A 19,748-nucleotide genomic window follows, 5' to 3' on the forward strand; every position below is an offset into this window, starting at 1 on the left:
TGCCCTCTGGCCCCAGCCCCGCAGCGTGTCCCGGATGCACATTAGTGCAGCCTTCAGTAAAAAGCAGTTTCCAACTTCAGCAGCTTGGTTTGTGAGCCAATAATTGTGTCTGGAGCTGCTGCTTAGAAATGGACCCGTTCCAGGCGCTGTTTTGCTGGTGACTGGATGCTGTGAGGCCCTCGGAGGAGGGAAGGAGCTTTCCAATACCTTGCAGCTCCATGGGTCTGCAGAGGGCATGTGCTGGTGCAGCCGATGGCATCGGCTCTGAGCCCAGAGCCCTATGTCCCAGGGATGCTCATGGCAGGGATGCTTGGATCAAAGGCAGAGAGGCACCTGCAGCTCTCGGGGGCTCCAGTGCCACCTCCTGTCCCCTGAGGCACCAGGCATGGCTGGGGGTGCAGGTCTCACTGTGGTCTGGCAGCTCTGCTCCATGGTGGCACAAGGAACGGAGCATGGGGTCAAACGTGCCCAGATGTGACACCACTGCCTCTTGCCCCTTTTCATCCCATAAAGCTGCTGCTGTGCTGCTTCTGCAGAAGGAGAACCCTTATAAAGCAGCCATTGGGGAGGCAGCAGCAGCAGGGTCAGGGCTGGGCTTTGTCCATGAAGCTTAGGCTAATCCAAGCCTCTGCTCTTCTCCTCTGCAGGTACGCCATCGGCGTGGCATACAAATCAGCCCCCAAGAATGAGTGGATCGGGAAGAACTCTTCATCGTGGGTCTTCTCCCGCTGCAACAACAACTTCGTGGTGAGGCACAACAACAAGGAGATGCTGGTGGAGGTGCACCCGCAGATGAAGCGCCTTGGCATCCTCCTGGATTACGACAACAACGCGCTCTCCTTCTACGACCCGGCCAACTCCCTGCACCTCCACACATTTGAAGTCTCCTTCATCCTGCCAGTGTGCCCGACCTTCACCATCTGGAACAAGTCCCTGATGATCCTCTCGGGCCTGCCCGCCCCGGACTTCATTGATTACCCAGAGCAGCAGGAGTGTAACTGCAGGCCCCAGGAGTCCCCGTATGTATCAGGGGTGAAAGCCTGTCACTAGGCTGCCCTGCCCTGCCTGCGGCACCGGCGATGCTGGTGATGCCGGTGGTTGGATCCTGCTCCCGCAGGCCAGCGCCTCCCACATGCAGGTTGATGAATTCTTTTTAAGGGGAAAGAGGGAGAACCACTGACCACAACAAACCGAACTGCTGGTGGTGAGCTCCGCTTGCGCGCAAGTGCGGCTCCTCAGCAGCGTGCTCCGGCCTCTCCCCAGGCAGATTGTCACCCAATGGCTTCTCCTCTCCTGGGGGCTGGAAGAGCTGGGGTGGGTTGTCGGGAGATGTTCTGAGGTGCTGCAGTGGTCAGGGGGGACAGCTCGAGTGTCTCGTGAGGTGCAGGTTGGAACAGGAGGGGTTTGCGTTCTTGAGCCCACTGGTAGCTTGTCTCAAGAGCCAGGTGGGACCCAAGCATCGTTCTCCAGGGAGGACTTTCTGCTTGGCTGGAGTTTGGCAGCGTCTGTGGCACAGTGGTCAATTGCATGGCTCCCTCACACTTGGGGAGCAGTGGCGGTGGTGACATGCTGGGTGGTGGTGACATGCTGGATGGTGGTAATGCGCTGGATGGTGGTAGCATGGTGTATGGTGGTGATGTGGAGTCAGGGGGCCCCCCCTTTGGGAACAAGCTGAGAGCACCTCACCCCTGGCACAGAGGTTTGGCAGATGCCCCTTCGCAGCGCAGGGTCTGACCCTGGCACGTGCTGCTCCACGTGAACCTCCGTGAGGTTCATGTGAGGTGTCCCTGCAGAAGACACACATCGCCCCATGATGAGTGGATGGTCACATCCTGCCCAGAGACCATCTCTGTGCTCTGTGACCCCAAATCTCAGTTTATGACCCCGAATCTTGTCTCTTGGTCTGTTCGCTGCCGTGATGGCGTGAGTGTGGAGCCATCCTGTTTGCTCTGTGGCAGAGGACTGAATATGCCCCAGGTGCTCCAGCCTCCCCTCATTACTGGGAGCACTTTGGCTGCCATCAGTGCTCCCAGTAACCACAAGCACCAAGTCCTGTGGCTGAGCTTCCATTCCCACATTTGTTTAAAAGCCAGGAGGAGCTGGGCTGGGCACACGGGGGCAAAGAGCCAGTGTGGGTACCTGCAGCCAGGGTCCATGGTGTGATTTGGGGTGTGTGATGTCCATGTTGCACCCGCAGCAGCAGATGCCGGGGAGGAGGTCAGGCAGCACAGGCAGCCAGAGAAAGGCTGGTGCTTGAGCTTTGGTCTGTGGTGTTTGAAAACCCAGTTTTCTCCTCTGGATATGGCTGCCTCGGTGGCAGTGCATGGGGAAACCAGTGGCAGTACATGGGGACCCCAGTGGCGTTGCATGGAGACCCCGGTGGCAGTGCATGGGGACCGCCAGTCTGAGACCTCTGAGCTCTGCTGGTCTTTTCCTTCCTTTTCCCGGACCTGGTGGATAGGGATCTACCTCAGAGCACAGCCCCGGGGGGGAGGTCCAAGCTTGGATGGGGCAGCAGCACTTGGGGGCTTGTCCCGCATGGGCCAGGACAGGCTGGTTGATGTGGCTGGAGCCAGTTGCCCCTGCCAGAAGCAGGTGCACCCACGGTGCCCTGGCTGGGGGGACACTTGGCACAAAGTCTGGTGGTGGCAGCGGCCAGGAGGTGGCTTTGTCCAGGGTCAGTGTGTGTGAAGAGCCTGTTTCCCGGCACAGCACCCGCCGCTGATGGTTTTGGTGACAGGCTGCCTGACGCTGCAGGGAGGGATCTGTGGGACGGGACCTGGCCCTGGCACTGCTGCGTTCCCTCTGACCCAGGCGCATCCCTCCCGCAAGGATGGAGCTGTTCCATGTGCTTCCCATGGATGCAGCCGGGTCACATCGCGCGCTCCCCACGGCTGAGCACACACAGAGTTCGTGGTAAGAGGATAAGTTGCCCTTTTCAGTTGGATGTTTTTCAGACACACGGGGCCATTGTGCAAGCCCGTTCCCCGTGTGCCGGTCCCATCCAGGGCTGCTCTTAACATGGCAACCTCAAGCATATGCCCAAGCACTGGAGATGGATTTTAGCGTTTGCAGTCAGGTGCCGAGCTTGGCCCCGGCACCCTTCGACTGGCCGGTTGCTGGAGGACTTGGCGCACCCGGTAACTCAGAGCACACGAGCCATTCATGTGACATTTGCACCTGATGAAATTGCACTAATTGTGGTGGGGTCCCCGCTGCCCTTGCACATGGCTCACGGGGGACGGAGCTGGGGGCTTGCACTGGGCAGGGGATGGAGCAGGGGGCTCGCACCCTGGGCACACAGCTTTGGGGCTCGCCTGCGGTGTCCTCTCCAGGTCTTGGAGCCACAAAACCCACGCTGGTGTCACTGGGAGAGTGGGTGAGTGGCCCTGTCCCTGGTTCCCACTCTGATGATGCTCCCCAGGTGCTGCCCCCGGCCCATGGGTGCCCATGGTTCTGGTGCTGTGGCCCTGGGGTATGAGTGAACCCATTCCCCACATGGGCACGGGTGGGGGCCTGGGGCTGCTGAGGGCTCCTCTGCTCCTGGTGACACCATGGTGTGCACTTGGGCTGTGGTGAGCTCCTGGCTCCTGTCAGCCTCCCCTTTCCATCTGCACCATTCCTGTTCCGCTTTGGTTTGGGGGAGGGTTGTTCTTCTGTTACAGTTTTTCCCCTTTTCTGTTGGTTGTTTTTTTTTTTTTTTGCAACTTCTTTGTTAATGTGTACATATATATATATAAAATATAATATAATATATATACGTTACTGGCTGTGTGTGTGTGGCAGAGGTCGTGCGGCGTGCGATGCCCCTGGCCCTGGGATGCTCTCTGTGGCAGTGGCGGGTTCTCCACACCCCTGACAAAGTGCAGCCCCTGAGCCCCAGGGTTCCCGAGTCACGGGCACAGCAACAGACCAGCAGCACAAACAAAAATGCCTTTACCTGATGCATGGACGGGAAGCTGGCCCAGCCGCCGCAGAGAGCAGGGTGGGAACCGCAGGGAGGTCAGCAGGAGGCCGGGGGGGGTTTGCTCTCCCAGGGATGCTGCTGCACATCACGTTCATGCAGGGGGACCTGCCGGACATGTGGCTGTGCACCTGCAGGAGCGGGGGGTATGTGGTGCCATCCAACAGCAGCAGTTCTTGTCCTGTAAGAGCCTGTGGGGTGGCGGGTCGTGGGATGCTAAAGCCCCATCCAAAAGCCCATCCACACAAATACTTGCACGCTGCTGTCATTCCTAGCGTCCCCCTGTCCCAGTGCTCATCCCTGACTGTGAACCCATCATCTCCATTCCCACTGCCCTTTTCTGGAGGTGAGGGACCAGTGGGGAGCCCAGGACCTGCCTGGCCAAGGGGGAAGTGAACACACAGGCCCAGGGGAGCCAGAGCTCATCTTTGAGCAGAAATGCCTGAAGTGTTTATGAAGTGGAACCCATACAGCGCCTGCTGGCAGTGTAGCATTCTTACTTTATTCCTTTGCTCTAGGCTTTTTCTTGTTAAACATTAACCACCAACACTTGGAACCTGGCCTTGAGACTGAGAAGCTGTTTTCTGTATGGGACCAAGTGGTCCATGGCATTTGCATTGGCTCTGCTCTCGTTGCTGGTGTTGCTGACAAACACAACTGTGATGAGTTGCTCAGTTACTGGAGCAGAGCAGTTCTGCAGTGCCAGTGTGAGGAGGCTTCTAGGGCCATCTAGGGACTTGGGCAGCTCCAGCTCCTGTTTCTTCTGACCTATCCGTCAGGTTTTCTTCATAGGACATCACTAGTCACAGGGGGTGCGAAGACACCCGCGCTGATGCTAAGGTGGGTGGGGCACCAACCAGCCCTTGTCCCCATTGCGGATGAGCACAACAAGCCAGGGCTGTGGCTGATGAACCACTTGCTAAAGAGCCACTAAAGCTCATTTGTCATTAAATGTCACCTGTGGCAACCACACTGGGCTCCCGTCCTGGTGGTCATGGGCAGCCTCGACCCCTTTCTGCTCCAGGGAGAGGATTAATGTGTCCTCCTGGAGTGGGTGTCTCTGGGCTGTTGTGGGTAGCGTTCATGGGCCTGTTCTGCTCTCCCAGAGGAGGAAGGAGGCTGCAAAGCGCAGCCTGTGTCTGCCGGCAACTCCTGCCTGCCATCCCCACTGGGAGCCTGCCAGGGAAGCAGAGCAGCCATCTGCCCACAGCTCCAGGAGCCAGCAGCCTGCTCCAGGATGGATTCTGCTGCAGCGCTTCAGGATTCGTTCCCAAATACTCAGTGGCTCCCAGGGGAGCCGGGTGCCTTGGTTGTGGGGCTTCAGGCGAACTCTGCATGGCCACTTCCACCCATGAGAAACTCCTCTTCCCACACTCATCCTGCAATGAGTCCAAGAATTGTGTTTCAAAGGCTGCCTCCCGATAAATCAGGCTTTGGGCACAAACCTCCTTTCTCAGGAGGCACAATAGCAACTCCAGAGTGGTGGAGGGAGGAGTTCCTCAAGCCATGACCAGTTTGTGGACTTCAGTGCACAAGGCAACACAGAGGCCAAGAGCTTCCAGAGGGACCCTGCAGTGAGGAGAGCCAGGGATCCTCCTGCGCATGAATATGGTGCAGGACACGCTGCTCCTTCCGTTCTACTTAATTGGCTGTGGATGGGGATCACAGCTCCAGCGGATCAGATGGGACGGGGTGTTGCTGTGAGTAAACTGGGCACTTGTCCTTGCATGAACCTCAGCCCTGCACAGGACGAGGTGAATCCGGATGTGTGCGGTGCTGGGAGCTGTGCAAAAGCAAAGCCTTCGGGAAGCGCGGTCTCGGGGGTGCTGTCAGTCACACTCTGCCCATTGAATGAAGGGAAACTCCACACCATCGCTCCGGAGATGGCTTTATTGTCCATGTAATGACTGTGCTAATCAGGGAAATGGGACATGTCCATGAGGGATGTGCCTGTTCTCCTCTGAGCCTCTCACGGCCCACCTCCATCAGACTGACCCTGAACCTGCATCTCCAGGATAAACCATGGGACCAGTGCATGGTCCCGGGGGATGCAGAGCATCAGGGCATGGGGTGGGGGAGCAGGAGGCTCATTCCTGCTGAGGCTGCATTAGGAGGCTGGCACACAATCTGCTTGGAGCCAGGCAGGGGCAATGGGAAGGGCTGGGAGGGACACAGGGCAAAGGAAGAGGAGCTGGTAAAGGGTCGCCTGCATTGAGATGCTGCCCCAGACAGCACATGGCAGTGTCTCCTCTGGTGTCCTCTGGCTGTGCCCAGAGAGCAATGACTGTCATGGGACCCTTTTTCCTCCTGCTTCACCTTTCAGCCAGGATCCCACGGATGAGCACAGCCAGTCCCGGCACAGCGATGCTCCATTCAGCCTCCTCAAGGATGCTCCATTCAGCCCCAGCAGAGGAATGCTCCATTCAGCCCCCTCAGGAATGCTTCAGGGATGCTCCAGGGATGCTCCTTGGCACATGGATGCTCCATTCAGCCGCCTCGGCGTGCTGGGTATGGGCCAGGGCTCTCTTCCCACATTTCCTGGAAGCCAAAGGAAGCTTTGCCTGGACAAAGGATGTAATTTACCTGTACAAGGGATGTCACTGCTAGGTGTCTTTGTTTTTAGGAAGCAGCTGGTGTGAGCCAGAGAGCAGGAAGGAGCTTTTCCCTCTTTCTTCTTGCTCTATTTGGTGCCTTTTTCCATTAACTTCTGGTTTCTAGGAAACTATCTCTTGTTGATGGGCATCTGTGAAAGTCAATTTAAACCATTACTGACATGGCAGCTGCCTCACAGAGAGAGAGACTTTGCTGAGCAGATGAAATGAGCTGTGGCGCTGCTTTCCAGGAATGTGCTTTTGAACACACGGCTCCAGTGTCACTGGTGCCACAAATCAAACTGGAAACTGCCTCCTCACGTCCTCCAGGGGGAAAGCATCAGCCTGTGAGCGAGGGGAGGGCAGTGGCACGTTTTGGGGTGGATCTTGGCTTTTTGGGTTTTCATTTCATGTTTTTTAGTTCATGAAACAGGAAACTCAAAGTAACTGCCTTGCCAGAGCCGGGAAACGCCCCTGACTTCACGGGGCTTCAGCCCTTCCCTGAGAGGCTGCAAAGCAAAGAGGACAAACTGCTATTTTCAGACATCAAGTGACACCAAGAAGCTGCCTTATCTGTTCCTGCTACCAACAGCGATGGCTGGCAGTGGGACGTGGTAATCCTGGCTGGGCGTGTGGAGCTGCAGCCCCTCCGTCCATGGATGCAAATCCCTTTAACCTGCGGATTCAGACGAGGTGGAAAAAAACACTCAGCAGTTTAATGAAGGGACAGGACAGAACATGACAGCCCTGAGCCACACGTGGACTGCTCGGGGCAGGGGGTTTATAGTATCTGTGCTACATGGTCTGAGCTGGCTCCAAATCAGTCCTCCTTAATGGAACTCTGATTGAGACTTTAAACATTCACCTGCAGTGTCAGCCCCTGGAATCGACTGTACCTGATCATACACACGGCAAAGCATCACTTAAGGTGTTGTTCTTGGTCTGGCGATGGACAATACCTGCAGGGAGAGCAGAGACCTTTACCTGGGTTTTAGAGGGTGTGTGGAGAGGGGGACGTACAGAGATTGTCGCCCCTGTGCAGACAGTGCTGTGGGACCCGGCTGCTGCCAGGGAGATCACAGCCTGGGAGCATCATCACCTGATCCAATGGAAGGAGCTGCTGGATGTTTATCATTTGCGGGAGTGCAAACAAGATGTTAGGGATGAGCCAGAAGCACCGGCCCAAAGAGCAGCAGACACCAGTGCAGGTCCAGCCATTCAGAGGTACCTGCAAAGCCCTGGTCCCCTCTCCTGGGAATGCCTTGTCAGGGCTATTGCAGCATCCTCCTGGCTCCGGAGTGGATCCATGGTCAAGGCAGGAGAAGCACAGAGGCTGTTAAATGGAAATGAGTCCAGTTCTCCATGGCAACGAGCAAGAACTGGGTCAGCGGCGGGATGCGGGGAGGCTTGGGAAATGAGCACAGAGCCAGAACGGCACAGAGAGCCCCGGAATGGGAATGGGGAGACCCTGAGCCTTGAGTACCCGGCTCCCCAAGTGGCATACAGCACAGCCAGGTCCCCTGGCCCTGTCTAAGCTCCAGAGATGGCAGTGCCCAGCTCACAGGGAGAGCACAAGGGTGCCAGCTCCCATGGGTGCTCCTGCGTGCACTAGTGCACCCCAAAAGCCCCAAGTAGGGGCTCTGTCCAGCCCCCGAGGCACAGCCTCTGAGCACAGACATCCCTCCCTCCCTGGCCACTGTCTGCTGCCTGACTTCTCAGCAGTGTGCCCCATAAACCCATCCTTCCCTCTGGTCCTCAACCACGCTGAGCCAAGCGCCCACTCTTTGCATAGTCCCTGCTTTCCTGCTGCTCCTGGTTTGGATTTGGCTCTTTTGGATCCACAAAGACAAGCAGATGACTTGCATTGCCAGGGTTCTGTTTGCAGAGGCCTCACTATACTTGCTCGGCAGCACCTCACTGCCTGTGGTCAGTGGGATGCAGCAGGGCCAAGCTGGGATCCAAGCAGCACAGCTCCTGCCCCTGACCTGGGTACTCTGGTGCAGGCTTCAGCATCACCCCGCAGGATGCCTTTGCCTTGACAATGATCACCTGCAACTACAAGCCCAGCACTGAGCTGTCGGTGATAGTGAGGTGATCTGAAGGGATAAAGCCCTGGGATGGCAGGACCGGCAGCGCGGAGCATCACTCATCCTGCCCTACCCAGCTTGGGTACATTACAAGCATGTACACATTGAACATCAGCTGCGACCTGTGAGGCGGGTGACAAGAGTTCCCCTCCGAGCTCCCGTGAGGCCTGTCAGAGCGGTGAGTTCAGGTGCTGTGCTGACCAGCAGTTATGGGGAAGCATCGTGGCTTTTGGCCGGTTCAATGTCTGAGAAGACACTTGGGCTCTGATAGTTCACATACCACAGACATGGCAGTCATTTGTCAGAGCTTTGCCCTTCATAGAATCATGGAATCCCAGCCTGGTTTGGGTTGGAAGGGACCTTAAATACCATCCAGCTCCAAGCACCTGCCACGGGCAGGGACACCTTCCACTAGAGCAGGTTGTTCCAAGTCCCATCCAACCTGGCCTTGGTCCCCCTCCATCATGTCTTTTTCCAGACTCAGACTGCCCTTGCCACTCAAAGCCCCCTGTTCTGCTCCCAGCTGGCTTAGGATGTGACCTTGATGTGAATGACTTCTCTTGAGTAGTATCTTCATTTGTAAAACAGGCTTCTTAATTCTGCTGTACCTGATAATGAATTAAACACACTCTTAACATTTACACAGCACCTTGAGGACAGGGGAGTGCTGTTGATGGCAGAATTACAGTGTTATTTCAGCTCGGCAGCACACAACGGCTGTGCAAACACGAGCAGCATCCTCCGAGACAGCCACAGCACCCTTGTGCCTTTATCCTGCCCCTCAGTGGAGCCAGGATGAGGACCAGGAGAGGCAGCGCTGGAGCTGTTTGGGGCTGGTTAATGGGATGGGAACCTTTCTGCCAAGTGTTCCTGATAACAGAGGCACATCAGGTGTCTCATATCATTATGAGCAGCACCTCACTTGGAGCTGGATGGTATTTAAGGTCCCTTCCAACCCAAACCAGGTTGGGATTCCATATCATCCCCATGGGCTGTTTGGCTGGGTGAGATTTTGCTACGAGTTGTGCTTCAGTGAAGGCAAGGTAAGCAAATCCTCTCATGCCTGTACTTCCATGGGAGCTGGGATCTGCTCCCACTGCCAGCGCATCTGCAGCTGCCTGAAGAGCCCTGAGTCACTCACTGCAGCGCTGTGTTTAACCTGGGTTCCACCTTAATCCCCTCAAAACAGAGCCCCTTCTGTCCACACTGTCCTTGTTTCCTCCATCGCCACTCAGATGGGAGCTGCTGCTGCTTCAAGAAGGGCTTTAAGGAACAAAAGACAATGCCAAGGTAACGCCCCTGGTGCAGGGATAGCTTTTTCAGTCCAATAGCTGTGACCCCAGGGCTGAGCACAAGTCAGAGCAGACCCACTGAAGGTTCTGCAGCTGAGGCTTTGCCTCCTGCATGGGGCTGTTGCATTGCACTGCATGGCACGTGATGGGGTTGAGAAAACCGCAGCAGTTTGGGGGTAGCGTGTGCTGGGTCAGGAGCTTCTGAACATCATCCCAGCTCAGCCAGAGGTTTGTCTGGGAGCAGAGGGCTGTCCTGTGGCTATGCCAGATTGCAGCAAGTGGGGTTTGCGCTTCAGACTATTCCCCAGGTGAGAAAAAGGCATGGAGGAGCTAAAACCAGTGCCATGGGATGAAAGCCACATGGGGTCAGCGGGTGTGAGTCCCTTGGGGCTGGCAGGAGGAAGGGCTCCACCAGCTCTCCTCTTCCTCTGGGACCCAAGTGCAAGGGTCAGGCTCCAGGCAGGAGGGAGCAGCTTCTCTAGCTTCCCTTCCCAAAATCCCTGTTCTTGCCCCGGGCTCCTGTACCCCTGATGCCGAGTGGCACCGCACCCGAGCCCAGCAGCTGCCCAGCACGGCCCCGGGCAAACGGGACCGAAGGCAGTGAAGGAATGTGCAATTGAATCACCAGGGCTGGTGACAGATTGTCTGGCAGCTGCCAGGGAGCGAGGCTGCCGCTCTGGAATGTTTTATCAGCATGGAAACCATTTGCAAGTGCTCTAATTACCTTCCTAATTGCCAATGTGATGAGGGACCCGCGGCTGCTCACTGAGTATGTGGCACCCTCAGCAGCGGGCTGCAGGAGAGCGTAGTTCAGTAACTGACCAGTGCACTGGCTCAGGAGATGGACAAACCTGGAGCCTACACTGAAAGGAGCTGGTGGTGATGGGCTTCTCCTCCTCCCAGCTCTGGGCTCTGTGGAACAACCCTTCAGAAACTTAATGAGCATTGTCATAAGAGATGCAGGTTTCTGCCCATGCCACTTCCACATTAGCTCTCCTGCCATCAGGGCAAGAACTGACTTCTCATTTCCAGCCACATTCTCATCTTCTAGCAGGTTACACTATTTGTCACGGGGACAGCAAGTGAGCTCCATCTCCCTCCTAGCTCCTCCTCAGCATGTTGACAGACTGTGCCCAGGGCTCACCCAGATCCACTGGGAGAAGGATGGAGGCTTCAGGATGCGCTGCCCGGCTCCTTTCCCATGGTGCTGCATGCTTGGTGTGGGGTGAGCACAGCTCTGCAGCCTCAAACCGACCTGACTCCAAGGGGAACCACAGGGCAGGAGAATCTCTGAGGCTCAGACACTGCTGGGGGGTCTGATGTGGGAGGTGGTCAGAGACGATGGTTTCAGTTCCAGTTTTCCTGCTGTGTCTGTCTCACTCCATGGATGCCTCTGTGCCTTGGTGTGAGGGATTTAACAGCTCCGTCTCCACCGGCACTGGGTTGGTGCTGGATGCTGCTTGCTGGGATCCCAGGGGTGGGCAGGGACCTGGGGCAAGATCCCTGGGCAGGGGAAATGGCCTTTACCATTTACCTGGGCTTTCCTTCCCAGCGTTTCTGCTTCCCTCTCATTTCAGGCCTTGGAGGAGGCACAGTTTAAGAGCACCCTAGTGCTTCCAGCTCCCTCCACTTGCCTGAGCAGCAAGACACAGAGAGGGGAAAACACAAAGCTGCATCCAGATCGGCTCATTTCTTCAAATTTAACATAGTCTGGGACGTTAAAATATTCCTGGGCACAACAGGGAGAGTCTTGGGAGGCTTCACCTGAATCCCTGTTTAATTTCCACTTAAGAAAATGTCACTGCGGATGTTTAATAAGAATTAATTCTGGGTTTTGCACAGTCGCTTTCAATTAAACAGCCTCAGTGTTTCCCGACTCCTCAGACACCAAAGCACGTTGGATCCTGCTGCCCATTCATCAGCTCCAGCCTGTGCTCAGCCTCAGGCACGGTCACTGTGGGGTGATGGGTGAGGAGCTGCAGCTCCTGCCCCGGCTCTGCTGCTGCTCTACCGGGGCTGCACCAGGCTCTGGCTCAGCATAGAGGTAACTTTGGCCACTATATCCAGGCTGGCAATGAGGGGCTGCCTGTGGTCACCTAGGGAGGACGTGTAGCCAGGGATGCTCCAGCGCCTCTTCACCCCCTGGCTTGGATGCCCCCACTGTTTCTCTCTTCAAACATCCCTTCCACTGGCAGGATCTGTCATCGAGCAAAGGGTGAAGCCTACAAGTGTGTTGTGTGTTATTTATGCTCCTTTGGATTGCGTGTGAGCAGGAGTGCTGCAATTTTAAAGGCTTTTAAAATCAGTTAAAGATTTAGATTTCTCTGTTGGTGACATTTGTGGCTCACTGTTGCTAAACACTCGAGTACAGCTCATTTGCAGACATTAACAAACACAGCAGAGGAGTCTGGAGCAGCAACAGAGTGTGGCAAATCTCCTGTTATTTATAATACTTGGTCTCTGGGTATCACTAAGCCAAGAGCTGTTAGCCTGCAGCTGGAGCATCCATCTTCCTTAAATAGAGCACAAGAGCTGCAGCCGGCCTCGTTTGCTGTGCACGTGTTGTGGGAAGCAGCATCCATCCTGTGTCTCTCCAGGCACCAGTAGGAAAGGGTGGAAATCATCGAACCCCAGAATGGTTTGGGTTAAAAGGGACCTTAAAGCTCACCCAGTCCCAACTCCCTGCCACAGGCAGGGGCACCTTCCACTAGAGCAGGTTGCTCCAAGCCCCTGTGTCCAACCTGGCCTTGAACACTGCCAGGGATGGGGCAGCCACAGCTCTGGGCACCCTGTGCCAGCGCCTCAGCACCCTCACAGGGAAGAGCTTCTGCCTCAGAGCTCATCTCAGTCTCCCCTCTGGCAGGTTAAAGCCATTCCCCTTGGCCTGTCACTACAGGCCCTTGTCCAAAGCCCCTCTCCAGGTTTCCTGGAGCCCCTTTAGGCACTGGAGCTGCTCTAAGGTCTCCCCTTCAGGAGCCTTCTCTTCTCCAAGACGAACCAGCCCAGCTCTCTCAGCCTGGCTCCATAGGAGATAAATCCTCACGGGGAGTGGGACATTTTCCCTCTGCAGCAGCAGCAGCAAGGCACTGTATCAGCATCCAGGCGACTTTCAGGGACACAGAGGTTAGCAGCAGACTGTGCAAGACCCTGTAGAGAGTGCGACAGGACCCCAGACCTGACTGAAAGAGTGGCCGCCTCCTCTGGGTGCTGGTGAAAGCAGGACAGAGCCCTGCAAAACAGCACTGCCACTAACTGGGTTTCCCAGGTCATCACCGGCACAAGGGGCATTTTGGGCTGACTCAGGGGCTGGCAGAGGCAGGGAATTGCCCCCAGCTCACCCCTGCTCAGCCCCAGGGCTAATTCACACCAGGCAAACCCCAGCTTTCCTCACCTGAGTGCATCACCCTGTGAGGGGTGCGCCGAGGCATGGGGCTGAGCTCATCACAGCAAGGGGTGTGCAGAGCAGCCCCGGAGCCTCTGGTCCTGCCCCAATGTTGGACCTGATTGGAGAGACATGCCACAAGCACCTGCTCACCAGCAACCAGACCAAAGCAGCTGTTTCAGCTCACATTAGAGCGACTGAGGAGACACGGAGCGTCACTTATTTCCTCTAATTAATGGCCAAGCTTGAGCAGGGCTGGATTTTACCCAGTAATTCAGACATGAGAGACTCCATAATCACCCCCAACACATGAAGAGAGTCATTCCCCCATAAAAAGCTTTGAATGAAGATCTTTGAGGCACTACTTACACGGGAGGCAATGAATTACTTGCCGTGTTTAAGGCAGCCACATCACTTATTGAGCTCGGGGAATTAGGCCTTTCCAGTCTATTGGAGACGAACCCAAGCAGACATGATTCAGAGCCTGGTGCTGCCGGCAGCCCTGGAGTGGCACCGCCTGCCTGATTTACAGCTCCTGTTGCCCCAGTGTCATACATTATTAATCAGCCATAGTTCAGGAGATCCAAAGTGATGGTGGCTTTAATTAGACGGGTCTCTTTTTAATCTCCAGCACACAGAGCGCTAATGGGAGTGTAAGAGAGAGGGTGTGCTCTGGAACACCGTCCCCTCCTCCTTCCTCACACCCAGCTGAAGTCTGCAGGTAGCCATTAAGATTCATACCCATGATGGCTCCGCTGTGCAGCACCCCTTGTACCTCCTGTGCCAGCAGCAAGAGCTCATCGGAACCATTCTGAACAAGTAAAACCGAGGCTACTGGAGAAAAGACCTAGAGCTGAACACGGTGGAGCAGAAGCAGTGCGGTTGGAGTGCAGCTGGGCGAGAGGAGGAGTGCTCCTGTGCAAGGAAACGAGTGCTGTAAGGGAATGAGGCATCAGGAATATATGATGGGCCATTGCAGGGGTGAGGAGGAGGAGTGCTGCCCTGGAGTGCTGCACCTCACTGTGCTTTAAACAGATTCGAGCCATTCATTCCCTGCTCTAGTGCCTGGAGCGTACTCAGGCCCAGCGAATGCTCGCAGGGAGCAGCACGAGAACCCCAGCCCAGCCCTGGTAAGCGGGGCTGTTAAGTAAATAATAACGTCACTAAACCAGAGCCTGCTGGGGACAAGGGGGACTGGGGCTGGCTCAGACAGATCAGCATGAAGGTGGTAATATAGAGCAGGACTGTGCAAGCGGAGGCAGCCAGGGAAGCACCATATATTACATTATTATCTCCTTCTCCATGTAAAAACCCAGCACAAGGTTTTAACAGCCTGCCATGCTGGCTTCCTAGGGAGAATCACAGGCTGGTTTGGGCTGGAAGAGCCCCTAATGCTCATCCAGCTCCACCACCCTGCCACGGGCAGGGACACCTTCCACTAGAGCAGGTTGCTCCAAGCCCCCGTGTCCAACCTGGCCTTGAACACTGCCAGGGATGGGGCAGACACAGCTTCTCTGGGCACCCTGTGCCAGCACCTCACTGTGCTTTAAACAGATTCGAGCCATTCATTCCCTGCTCTAGTGCCTGGAGCGTACTCAGGCCCAGCGAATGCTCGCAGGGAGCAGCACGAGAACCCCAGCCCAGCCCTGGTAAGCGGGGCTGTTAAGTAAATAATAACGTCACTAAACCAGAGCCTGCCCATGAGTGACTTATCAGCTGCCTCGCACCAGAGGTCACGTCGGGTGACGATGGAAGTCATTATTTGTGCTGAGATTAATGGCTCGAGGAATTAGCCGGGAAGGAAATAACATCATAGCTAAGATTCCTCAGCCCTGTGCTGCAAAACAGCTCCCTGCCGGTGGCAATTGCACACGAGCCATGTACTCACACCCCCGGTGTGTGACCCTCTGTCTGGGATGCACTCGTGTTGCACAAAGGTTTTCCTTTCCTTCCTTGACACATAAATACCAGCACAGGGACTTTCTGCCATCACTAGCTTTGTGCCAATGTCCTTCCCTGCTCCCAGGGCTGCTGCTCAGTGCAGGAAGCTGAATCCTGACCCCAGAAACACCTTAAAACAGTCAAAACAATAAAAACCTTCTTGCAAAAGCAGCTGGAAATTAACGTACCTGAGGCAAAGAGAGAAGAATTCAAATCAGAATTCTCTCTCCCTTTTCTCCTCTCTCTATACGTGCATGTATCTATATACACATGTATTTAGAGAACTTCAAACAATTCTGCTTCAGCTTCAACTGATCTTTCAAGTCATTTCCCAGCACCTTTTAAAATGAAAAGCCATTGGAACTCCTCCTCCTGCAAATGCCAAGAGCCAGTTTCCGTACCAGCCATTTCCAACCATTTATCCACTCAGCAGCTTCCCGGCTGGAGGAGTCACTGGAGCTGCACACGCAACATCAGGCATCCATGCTTTTAAATTGAGAAAGCTTAACACAATGCTTGGGGGGGCTGATGGGGAGTCATCTCCTGTCTTCTCCTGCAGCCTTCCCAGTCCCAATCCTCCCAGTGAATCAACCTGCAGACTTCAGCACATCACAGCCGTGGCTCTGACACCCCTGGCCTGTCGTTGTCCTGATTTAATCCCTTTGGAGAGAGACAGGAATTGCCTTTTCAGCCCCAGATTTACAGCCCCTCTGTTTTGTGTTGTGCTGTACAGCACTGCAGCCTGAATCCGTCCGGGTAGCTCCAAAGCCTGCCCAGGTACCCTGGTTCCCAGCGAGCTCCGGCTGTGCGATGGGTCTGTAATATATAATATAAAGCAGATTATAGGGAACCCAAACTGTCCCCCTGAGCCCGTCCTGAGCTCTTCACACAGGAGCAGCATCGGCTGCTTGCCTTAGCGACTGCACTGCCTGGCAGGTCACTGATGGAGGTAGCAATGAGCCTCAGACAGATCCCTTTGGGGTCCCCCTGCAGCGCCCTGAATCCTGTTCATTCCCTGCTGGACTTGCTGATAGGCTCCTCCTGAGACCAGCACCTCCCACAGCAGCAACACAGCAATGTACCCAGCCCAGCCCATGCACCCATCCTGGCTGGAGCCTCCGCTCAGCCAGCGCCTGCTGTAACAGGGAGCTACTGCCCAGGTATTTATTTCATCCTTACCAAAAAGGGGATAATAAAGTGGGTTTGTTTGCTCCTGGAGCAGCACCACGGGCGCTGTGTGTGGATGTGCAGCATGAGGAGCCATCCCCTCTGCCACGAGCTCCCCATAAACACGATGAATAAAACAGCACACACAGAAAGGGAATGGAGGAGCTGCTGCCGGTGATTCCGCTGCACTGGCAAGCAGGGCTTGGATGGATTGAACCGCTCTGGCTGCTTCTGATGACCTTGAACTGGGGCAGCATATTCAAACCAAACAAGCGCAGATCAGGAAGTGCTGCTGCTGCCCAGATGCAATTAGGAGACATTCTTTCCACATGAGCCACAGCTGTAAGTAACCTCATTAAGCCAGGCAGCTTCTGGGAACATTCAGTCCATGTTTTCATCTCTTATGGCAGGGGTTTATGTTTAAGAGCAGTTTTCTTTCTCATATCCCAGGCTCACGAGGGCCCCGGTGGCTGCACACAGCAAGAGCACAGGCACAGCCATGGGCTTCCAGACCTGAGCAGCACCCTTAGGCTCACACACTGAGATCTGGTCTGGAACAGGCTCCCAGAGCAAAGGCGTGACTCTGGTCAGCGTGCCTGGACTTGGGCGCATCAGCTTTGAGCTCCATTTCTCTGCTGGATTCCACCTTGGAGCTCTCGGATAGGGATGGAGCAGAAGGGATGTGCTGGGGGGAGCAGGAGTGCCCCAAGGCTACCCAAGAAGAGGCAGCACCCCCACAGCTGCTTTTAGATCAGCCACAGCTGGTTGATTGGTGTTAAGATCCGACATCTATCCTTATTTTAGCCAGGAAGCAGAGTTCTTTCCCTCTTTAAAGAGGGGCCCTTCAAAGCTGCAACCATTCCAGCATCACCCAGGCTCACATCCCTGAGGAGCACTGCAGAAATGTGCCAAGGAGACGGGAGCTCAGCCGGAGGGACCGGCCTGGCAGTGAAGTGGCAGCTGTGGTGAGTAATGGCTCCATTGCTGATCTGTTATTGGAAGTAATGGGCTAATAATGGAACAGCAGCTGCTGTGACACTGAGGGTGCAAAGTACCTAAAAACTCTCCAATAGAAATACTGCAGAGCCCTGGGAGGTGGAGGCTGAGAGGATACGAGGAGGCGAGAGCCTTCCTGCAATGGTTCACAGCTTTCCTCATAGGAAAGTTTTCCTCGAGGAAGAAGCGCCAGTCAAGGAGGCGGCCTTGGGAAATGCAGCATGTGGCCTGTTCCCAGAGGGGACATCTTGGGGTGAAAAGTGCCTCTGAGCAAGAAGACAATGAAGATGGACGTCCAGAAACATTGTGCCATGCGGAGAGCCTGAAAGGACCGATTGTTCCAGTCAGAGGGGAGACGAATGGGAAACGTCTGGAGAAGAGCCTGTGAATCCACACGTCGCCTGGCAGAGACAGATGAGGACTTTGCATTCTCTGACACAAGGCAAACAAGATGCCCACTGCCTTTATGGCTGGCCAGTCCTGCTCCCTCCAGCATGTGCTTCATCCCCAGCCCTCCTGCCCCATAGACCCCATCTCAGGGCTTGTCACCCCTTATCCGTTGGCCCTTGCTTTGAAGCTTGCTGCTGTGGCTGCTCTCCTTAGAAATGCTCATGTTCATCCAGAGATAAACAGGCAAGAGAGCAGTAGAAACTGCCACATAACTGGCCTGGAGCTGGCACTCAGGTAGGTATCATCTCCTGACTGCAGTACCTTGAAGCCCTCACACCCAGCATCTCTGGACCTGGTGGACTCTCTTTGCCTTGTGTGCCTGCTAAAAACTGAAGAGACTACAAAATACTGTTCAGCAGCATTTGTTAGATCTGCTCTCAAAACACGTCCACTTGACACCAATACTACATGTGGGGCAGGTCTTAAACAACCCAGCATCCTGAAATAAAGTCTGTAGGTCCCTAGAGACCACCTTATTCCACGAAAACACTGGGTACCAGCTCTCCATTGAGATCACTTAAAAAGAAACAAGTCGGGAATAAATGTGGAGCTGCACCATCACCTGAAATGAAATGCAAGGGAAATCGTACCCGTTGCCATGCAGATACAGACAATAGCAAAGCCAACAACAATAAGAGTCAGGAGCTGTCAAGAAGTACTGCTCATTTCAATGTCAATGCCACTTTGAGGCAAGAGATGGAAAAGAGAAGAAATAAAGGTCTGAAAAGCAAAGAAAATCAGCATCATCCTGAGCAAGGCCGACTCTGGAGTCATCCACTGCAAACACCCAGCCCAGGGAGCTGCAAGATGCATTGTCTGTAACAGCCCAGGCTTTACCCCTTGTCTCCTGTCCAGGCTGTTCTCTGTCGTGCTTTGGTGGTTGGAAGCTCCCCCATCCCCGGTGTTCCCAGCTCTCTCCATCCATGCAGACTTCTCACCTGGACACCACTTCCTCCTCGGTGGCTTTCCAGCTTCTCGAGCAGTCAGAGCCTGTCTGGGCCAGATGCATTTTCTAGGACAGGGAGTTATGGGCTCTTCCCATCCAGACCATGTCAGACGGATGGATGGACAACACACAAGCTGATCAGGCCAAGGAAAGTGAGGAGAAACTCATACCCATGGCCTGAGCAGGCACTCAGAGTGGCATGTGTCACTCTACAAGCGGGACCCAACCTCTGCCAGACCCTGCTCCAGCAACTCCTGCCCTTACAAAATCCCAGCCCCAGTCAGTCACAACTGCAGCCAGCCCAGCCTCTCTTTAGCCTCATTTTCTGCCTGACAGGGTAAAGTCCCATCCATGCAATATTTTGCAGTGATTTTCTCTCTGAAACAATTTCCCCCTGACACCGAGATATGCGATTTCCAGATCCATTTTCCTCCCACGAGCTCTTCTCATGGTATTTCTTTCTCTTTCTGGTTACCCTGCAATTTGTACTGATGGAAAGAAACAAAACCTCTTTAAGCACCATGCCTTTTCCCAAACAGGATCCCATTTATGAGCACTGTTGACTCCAGCCTCTCCCTCCTGCCCCGGCGCTGCAGCCACGCTGAGGAGGTGGATGGAGGAATGCGAGGGGGTTGATCCGAGGCGATGGAGGGGGCAGATCAACATCCCACAGGGGGGGCTTTTACGCCAGGGCTCATGATAAGAGCATTAAGCTGCCCCATCCCCTGCTGCAGACCAGCTGTGAGACGGCAGAGCCCATCCAGCTCTTCTGAGCCATTTGAGCTGCACTTTCCCCTCTCAGCCTCGTCAATACTCATGTGCACCATGAAAAGTGAGTCTGGTCCTTTTATTGCTCCATAAGGAGCTCCCAAAGACTTCTACCCTTCCCATGAAAACCTGCCCACTGTTTTACAGCCCTCTCAGCCCCCCAG

The 19,748-nt window shown here is 55.0% G+C and overlaps 1 protein-coding gene across 1 annotated transcript in view; it reads left to right on the plus strand.

The window, feature by feature from the left end:
- The window catches only part of MID2 (midline 2), a 65,867-nt gene extending 62,111 nt beyond the window's left edge, over positions 1–3,756 (plus strand). The window contains exon 10 of the mRNA XM_030498607.1: positions 648–3,756. Within this exon, the coding sequence (XP_030354467.1) occupies positions 648–1,050 (403 nt within the window). The 3' untranslated portion in view covers positions 1,051–3,756. The remainder of the gene's footprint in view (positions 1–647) is intronic.
- Positions 3,757–19,748: the final 15,992 nt, after the last annotated feature.

Source organism: Strigops habroptila, chromosome 9, assembly GCF_004027225.2.
Source record: "Strigops habroptila isolate Jane chromosome 9, bStrHab1.2.pri, whole genome shotgun sequence".
NCBI classification, from domain to species: Eukaryota; Metazoa; Chordata; class Aves; order Psittaciformes; family Psittacidae; genus Strigops; species Strigops habroptila.